Here is an 8093-nt window from a genome sequence, read left to right as displayed (position 1 = left end):
TTGAGCTCTTTGTGTTGCATTGAGCTCTTTGTGTTGCATTGAGCTCTTTGTGTTGCATTGAGCTCTTTGTGTTGCATTGACCTCTTTGTGTTGCATTGAGCTCTTTGTGTTGCATTGAGCTCTTTGTGTTGCATTGAGCTCTTTGTTTTGCATTGAGCTCTTTGTGTTGCATTGAGCTCTTTCTTCTTCTTATAAAGCACAACACCAGTTACTGCTAGTTCCTCTGCACTTTGTGCTGAAAGCTGGCTACGCGATTTCTCGGAATCAGCAGATTTAATTTGTAGCCTTTTTTTATTCTGTTTCTAACTATCAGCACCTGCTAGCTCCGCGTGTCAGGCTGCTTCTCTCTGTCTGTATGTCTTAGTACGTTAAGTATTATTGTTAAGGATTGTGTGTGTTTTTCACCCTTTCTTACTTGGGATAGCGTTATTACTCCATGAGGCTGGACCTGCCTTGTCCCCGCTGTCGAGTTTGCCCACCAGCCACCTGCTGGCCGGAGGTCGGGCCTTATACCCTTATACTCCTCACCGAGGCTTCCTCATTGGTGAGTTGAGACGTACGCGGGCTGCGTTGGCCTTCACCACGTGTGTAGCTGACAGTGTGCTCTCCCCCATCTGTTCTTTAATATGAACTGTTTTTGTATTGTATGAAAACTGTTTTTTATATTACTTTGTTCCAAAGTCAATTGCCCGCCGTGGCTTCGGCCCTGTCCCCCTGTTGTATGCTACGCGCTGCTCAGGTGTGTGCCCACGTGGTCAGGGTAGGCACCGTGCACAGCTGCCCTGGTGTTTTTTGATACCGTGGTGTGTGAGACTCAGCCCGTGCTACTTGGGCATCACGGTGCGCACGGTGCTTATTGACTCGCTGTATCGACACAGGCTAGTGCGCCTGTGCTGCACGGTACTCGGTGCACATGGTACTCGGTGCATGCGATGCCTGGCACTGCACGGCACTCGGTGTACACAGTGTTCGTTGCATTCAATGCTTGGTAGGTAGCATTGCACGGTACTTTGGGCACATGGTGCGAAGTACGTGTTGCACGCAGTATACCAGTCAGCAGCGGGCCCCTCCGTGCCACGCCTCCCAACGTCGTCATAGAGCCCCTCCGGTGGGATTCCCTGTGCACAGGCATCTGTGTCCACCTGCCGCTGCTCCCCGTTACCTACTGCTAGACGGGTGAAGAAGTCCCGACGGCTGGATCATGGAGCTTTTAGAGAGGCAACAGGCCCCATCGGCTCCGGCCGTGGCTGTTGTGTGGCTCCTCCCCTCCTGGCTTTTGTTCCAGCTGTCCCCTAAATTACTTAATTGGACCAATCAACCACTTAAGAAGCTTAATTGGCCCAATTAAGCAATTTAGTGTACAGTTGGAACAAAAACCAGGAGGGACACCGGCCCTCCAGGACCAGGATTGGGCAAATATTGTCTGAATGGGGAAAGTTTGGGACAGTACTGAATCTTCCCAGGAGTGGCCGTCCTGCCAAAATCTCTCCAAGAGCAAGGCGTAAAATCATCCAGGAAGTCACAAAGAACTATAGAACAACATCCAGGGATCTGCAGGCCTCTCTCAACTCGGCTAAGGTCAGTGTTCATGACTCCATGTAGCAAAGTGCCCCGCCCCTGTGTGTAGTTTATGTTGTGTGTTAATGTTGGTGTATAGTCATTGGTACACGGGATATAAATGGGTCTGTGTAACACGAGTGTTTAAAATGTATATTTGTATTTAGGCACGAGGATTGCACAGAACTTCACGTGCAAGTAAAAAGTAATAATATGTGAGCACGGGGAATTGCACTTTATTAATTCACGTGCAGTTGTACCGGGACTCCAATTGAATGATTAGCAATTGAGTCTCGGTACAGCTGCATAAAAGCTACATGTTTTCAACCACTCTGGGTTGTGTGTTCGGTGAGTGGAGAACAGGTGTGGAGACGGAGGTAATTGTGATAATTGCAAGAAAAATAGAAGCTTACCGTGTTTGTCTGTGTAGTCAGTTTTTTTTTCAATTTATTTTGGCAAAAGTGCTCTGTCTTGTGTTTGTGTTTGTTGCCACGTTTTTATTTCCTGACTGTTCACTTATTAAATGCTGAGCGAGACCATTCGCTCAGCTCCACCAAACTCCACCTCTCCGTTGCTTATTTCCTGGCTTGGTCTGATGCCACCCACTCCGGTCGTTTTTGTGACACTCCACCATCAGAAAGAAACTGGGCAAAAATGGGATTAATGGCAGAGTAGCAAGGTGGAAACCACTGCTCACTAAGAACATGAATGCTCGTCTCAAGTTTGCCAAAAAGCACCTGGATGATTCTTAAGCGTTCTGGAACAATGTTCTATGGACAGATGAGTCAAAAGTGGAACTTTTTGGCCAACTTTGAGGTTATATCTGGCGAAAACCAAACACTGCATTCCACAGTAAGAACCTCATACCTCTTCCGACTTGCCATCATTGAAGGAACCATGAATTCTGCTCTGTATTAGAGAATTCTGTAGGAGAATGTCAGACCATCCGTCCGTGAGCTGAAGCTGAAACGTAGCTGGGTCATGCAGGAAGACAGTGATCCAAAACACACAAGCAAGTCTAGATCAGAATGGTTGAAGAACAAGAAATTGTAAAGTTTTGGAATGGCCTAGGCAAAGTCTAGACCTAAACTCCATTGAGATGTTGTGGCAGGACCTGAACAAGCAGTTTATGCTCGAGAACCCACAAATTTCACTGAGTTGAAAGACAGCGTAACCAGTTACTGAGTCTAAGGGGGCAATTACTTTTTCACACGGGGGCATTGGGTGTTGCATAACTTATATGTTGTGTTATTTGTTCACTCAGGGTCCCTTTTATCTAATATTAGATTTTGGTTGAAGATCTGATAATATTCAATGTCAAAAATATGCAAAAATGCAGAAGATCAGACAGGGGCAAATACTTTTTCACGGTACTGTACATAGTATTAACACACAAGCAGGGTACATGACTATAGCAGGGCTTCTCAAACTGCGTCAAACTCGGTCCTGGGACCCCTGTGGCTGCTGGTTTTCATTCCAACCTCTCTCAATTACTTAATTAGACCCTTAATTGAACTGATCATTTGCTTAATTAGACTTTTTTATTTGTTTTCAGCTCTTGAACAGTTGCATATTTCAAGTTAGCTATAACATTTTATAAGTAACTTCAACTGCAACTATTTAAGAGCTGAAAACAAGTTAAAAGGCCTAATTAAGCAAATTATCAGTTCAATTAAGGGTCTAATTAAGTAATTGAGAGCTCCCACTGGAATGAAAACCAGCAGCCACAAGGGGTCCCCAGGACCGAGTTTGAGAAGCCCTGCACTACAGTATAAGCTGGGTCATCCAGGCTGCTGCTGGACCCCCCTCCCCCTGGGAGCTGGTTTCATTCAAATAGAGTTCTCAGTTACTGAAGTGCACCAGTTATTGGCTTAATTAGTCAAGATTAACAGGCATTCCAGATCTTCAGCAAGTGATGATGTAAAGACTCCATTAAAACCTGCAGGATTGGGGCTCTCCATGAGCAGGGCTGGAGAGACTCCTGAGAGACTCCTGGTATAGGGCACTGAAGAGATAGGGAGCCGTTTCAATTTAAAAAGTAAAGGAAATCTATATTTATTTATAACAGTTTGCGTTCTTGCCACAGGGGAGAAGATGGAAAACTGTTTTTTAATAATAACAACAGTAATAATAAACATTATTACTGTATTCAGGCCCAAATTCGGGTTATTCCACACATACATCCTGCCCCCCATCGCAGGGCTCATCAGCACTGGGTTCTGTTCGGACGGTTCGAAAGGACTCAATCCATGGAGTTTACCAGCGGCTGCTGCTGAGGCACCACCATGTGGGCGGGGGGTGCGGGGAGACGTGATGAGGGGAGGGCTGGGGCTGCATGTGGGGGAGAGCACACTTGGTGGATGATTGAGGAAGGCTGGGGCTGGCCCTGGAGATGTGGAGACTGGGACGTTTGTTGCTGCTGTTGGGGGTTCATGGGGTTGCTGTGCTGGACTGGACTGCCTCCCATCTGCTGCTGATGTAGCCTCTGCTGCAGAGTGGGAGGGTCTACTGCTGTTGAAAAACATCACCCACTGGCTGCTCCTGGCTCAGATTAGGCAGCCACCACATACCCCTCCTCCTGCGACCTTGCTCAGGGTGCTGCCCCTCTCCGTCCCAGAGGGAGATGATAACCACTGCTGCAACACAGATGACAACAAAGAGGAGGAACAGGGAGGAGGAGACAAGAGATAGGGGTCCAGTACAATTACACCTTGCAACAGGATGACAAGTTGCGACATCAGGCCAGAAGCAGGAGAACAGGAAAGGTATTGCAGGGCAGAAAGACACGTGGTGCAGTTTAAATAAGAGAAAATATTTGTACCAAAAACAACTTGCTCCAAGCAGAAAAATAAAAGGCTGAACAAAAACAAATCAAACTGTTCTGCAAGTTATTCTAATTTCCCCTCTCCGCTTTCTCACACGGAACATCGCAGGTTTATATGCCAAGGCCGAGGGGTTTATCTAGTTAGTATTTAGTCTATTCCCCCTCAGCTACAATCTGCACAAGTTTTAATCACGTGATTACCGACTAGTTTAATAGGGAAATGGGGCAAAACTGACTGATGCTTGTAGGAGCTTCCAGAAACTAAATGTCATCCAATAAGAAGCTGCCTGTACCTGTTTAAACAGTCATTTAAGTTCTATAAAACTTAGGTTAATGATGTTCCAAACTTGTTTACCAAATCAAACAAAACACTGCTGTACATTGTTTTTGTAAGGGTTGTTACAGAAGCCATGTACCAATCCTGTTCTCCAGGATTCCCTTATAACACACTAAATTTCTAAGTCAGACAGACCAGAGGTTCTTTATACAGGCTTTATTTCAACATACAAAAGACAAGCAGAACTGCTGTGCTGGCGAGCTGCTGGAAATCACGCATTTCAGTTGGGGGGCAGGAACGAGGAGCTCACTGCTGGACTTGGAGCAGTCCTGCTGGACGACTCCACATGCAGTAACCCATAGACAGGGCTCCCAGGAGAGCCATCAGGAGCAGTGGAGCAGCCAGGACAGGAATCCAGGCCAGAGTCTGCTGGGGTTCTGGGAGAGGAGACAGCAGGAGTTAGCAACAGAAAGGGTTCCCAGCACAGGTATGGTCTCCACAGTACCCAGGGGTAGCTTTAATAGGAGTCCATTACTTTAGGACCTGCAGGGAGGCACACGGATAAGGTGGGCAGTCCCCATGTTCCAATACTAGAAACTAACTTTGGGTCATAACTGATTAAATTTAGTTATGCTGTGGATTTGAAGGTTTTGGCATCAGGGACATAACATTAAATTCAACATTACAGGGGAACTTTCTGTAAAAGATGAAGTCAGGGCCATGTTTTTATACATGCAAGCCATAGCCAAGGAAGCCATGTGTACACTGGATTGGAGACTGCAGGCTGAACTCACCCTCCAGTGACAGAGCAGGACTCCTCTGGTAGAATTCCTGGCTGCCAGCAGACAGCTCTTCAGGAAGGATACTCAGGGGTCCCAGCACTGCAGTGTGTCTCAGCCCATCTTCAGCTGCTCAGGAAAAAGGGAGCCTGGTTAGAAACAGGACCTGCTGCACAGCATGCAGGACCAGAGTCATTACAACATGGGCAGGCCGAATCAAGCCAAGCAGCAAGACTACTTTGCTGCCAACAGGCATCGAGCAGAGTACCAGCAACAGAGCAAGCAGCCTCTCTGGTTGGGAGGGAGGTATTCTTTGGTAGCCAATATTGAGGAGCTGCACTCCTAAATGGAGGATCCTTTGGCTGCCATATAAATTAAATGTCACTCACCAGTGCAGAAAAACCAAATGAAACCCCACAGCTACCTATGCATTTACAGTATATAGAAACAGCAGTATTACTACCAGTGTGCCTCCTCTTCCTCATATTGCAGGAGGAAGTGCAGCAGCTGCACACAGAGCTCTGACCAGGGTTATCCAGGAGCTCCCACCTAGAACACAAGAGCAAGACACTGAACCTAAAGACACTGCAATAGACTGCTACTGGATAGAGCAGAACAATGAAGTCGTCCCCCTGACTTGCACCCACTACATGAAGAAATGCAGGAGTGAACTATGCATGCACAGACTGTTCCACAATACACCCAGATTGGTTTAGGACTCCAGCACAAATGCTTCCCTAGGGACTTGCACACACACCTTGTTATCCCAGTTCTTGGGAAAGTGAAAAGCCATTTCAATTAAATTCCACACAACTATAAGGTGGCACAGAACTGATATGCCGATTAAGGTAGTCCTGGGCCCCTGTGGCGTTGGTTAACTGGACCTCACAGTCCTGCACTCCCCTTGTACAAAAAGCAGCCTCAGCAGGGTCCAGTCCTTACCTTCTGGTTCTTTGGTTGAATGAACAAGCTTTCTTTGTCGGGTCATTGAGCTGGGCAGGGTCCCAGGCCAGCAACCGGCAGTGGATATAGACCTAGGAAATATTCAATGTTACTGCTCTTGAACCTCAATTTTATACATGTTACTAGCTGCCCTGTGCCCTCCAATACAATCCACATTAACCCATCAGATACTCACGTCTGTGTTCAGTTGGGTAAACTTGAAGGCCTGGACAACCAGACGGATCTCAGAGGTCTGGACTCGGGGCAGAAACCTGGAGTTAGCAGCCTGGCCATCTACAAAGCATCTGCAGGGAGAAATGAGCATTCAACTGAGGAGGCACTCTGGGAAACACTAGGGTCTGAGACCAAGATATTGTTACAGGACAAGTGCACTGCAACCCTCTTCCAAGCACCCTCTGTAAGATGGCATAGTTTGCAAGCAGGACTGCTGTGCTCCCAAGTGCTAAACATGCAGATTTAAACTCTGCATTTCCAATAAAGCTTAATGAATATCTACCCATGGTTGGTGATGAGCGGGTAGGTCTGGCTTGAAGGGCTCAGCTCTGGAGTGCTGGCAGCGACACACTCTTCCATGTAGACCATCAGTGGCATGTGGAATTGTTGCTTCACTGCAGCTGCAATGAAGATGGGGGACCCCAGGAAGAACAGACTGGAGGTGCGTGGAGCTGAGAATCCATCTGAAACACAGAGGGGAGCATGAGAACAGCAACCCACAAAACTCAGCTCACTAGCCAGGACAGAGCAGCACTGACCAGCAGAGGGATTAGATCATTATTTTCTACTTGACTGGAGGAAGCAGCCCAATGAGCAGTACAGGCTGCTGCCCTGCCAGGTTAGGTGTCCAGTGCAACACTTACTAAAACTAATAGACCAAAAGGTACATTGCAGGACAGCAAACTCACCATTCATAATCCCCATGGTAAACTCCAGCTTCCCAAACCCAGAAGCATCCCCAAGTGCAGGGTTATACACTGGAGGAGTCCAGCCAGCAGGTCTGGAGAAGATAAGGGCAGAGAGCTTTGGTTAAAAGCAGCAACACATCAAAACAGTTTGTTTTCAGCAGAACACACGCCAAGACGAGCTTTAAAAAGCTGAACTAAACCTACTGGGAGCACTAACTATAGGAGGTTAACAACAATTGCAACACCTCCTTGAATGCAGGAGAGGTCAAAGTGGTTAAAAGCCACTCATTTTAATCAGGTTTCCCTACATGCTGCTCATACTGGAACAAGCCATGTCAGCGTGCAGCTGCACCAGTCACACCTGCCAAGAGTGGAGCAAAGAGAAGGGTTCAAGACCTACAAGCAGAGAGGACAGCTCCACAGTACTCACTTGGTGTAGGTGCACACAATGGCCTGAGTGAATGGAGTCTGGTAGAAGCCACTCTGGGTGGGCTGGTACATCAACACATTCATGTAACTGGTGACATTGGCAGTAACCTGGGCAAAGCAGAGGATTAAAGACCAGAGCAGATTAAAAGCACAATCCCATTGTTCCCCTGCAGTAATGCCAACATTGTTTCCTATGGAGTGGGAGCCAGAGAAGCACAAAATGGGTAAAGTGGACACTCCCAGAGCATTATGGATACAGCTGCATTGATCCATATATTTGCAGTATTACCCTTTGTATACTTGCAATATCCTGACAATGCACTATACAGAACTTGTGGAATGTAATTGAATGGGGGAGGAGC

At 47.1% G+C, this 8093-nt stretch overlaps 1 protein-coding gene across 1 annotated transcript; it reads right to left on the bottom strand.

Moving 5' to 3' along the window:
• Window positions 1–4877: 4877 nt before the first annotated feature.
• LOC121308097 (zona pellucida sperm-binding protein 3-like) lies at window positions 4878–7834 on the bottom strand. The gene is made up of 8 exons (XM_041240386.1): window positions 7733–7834; window positions 7303–7394; window positions 6897–7077; window positions 6576–6684; window positions 6380–6471; window positions 5901–5986; window positions 5453–5566; window positions 4878–5095 (listed from the first exon to the last, which is right to left on the bottom strand). The coding sequence occupies exons 1-8, from the start codon at window positions 7813–7815 to the stop codon at window positions 4965–4967; spliced, it is 888 nt and encodes a 295-aa protein (XP_041096320.1). The 5' UTR covers window positions 7816–7834; the 3' UTR covers window positions 4878–4964.
• Between the last annotated feature and the right edge of the window lie 259 nt (window positions 7835–8093).

Source organism: Polyodon spathula, unplaced genomic scaffold, assembly GCF_017654505.1.
Source record: "Polyodon spathula isolate WHYD16114869_AA unplaced genomic scaffold, ASM1765450v1 scaffolds_244, whole genome shotgun sequence".
NCBI classification, from domain to species: Eukaryota; Metazoa; Chordata; class Actinopteri; order Acipenseriformes; family Polyodontidae; genus Polyodon; species Polyodon spathula.
Note: the sequence above shows the minus strand (reverse complement) of the source record. Positions and strands in the feature narration are given on the sequence as shown.

Coding starts and splice junctions, on each gene's coding strand:
- LOC121308097 (XM_041240386.1), bottom strand. CDS start 7,815: ATGAATGTGTTGATGTACCAGCCCACCCAGAGTGGCTTCTACCAGACT. Junction 6,685..6,896: donor CCGCTCATCACCAACCATGG/GTAGATATTCAT, acceptor TTCTCCCTGCAG/ATGCTTTGTAGATGGCCAGG. Junction 5,987..6,379: donor TTCAACCAAAGAACCAGAAG/GTAAGGACTGGA, acceptor CTTGTGTTCTAG/GTGGGAGCTCCTGGATAACC.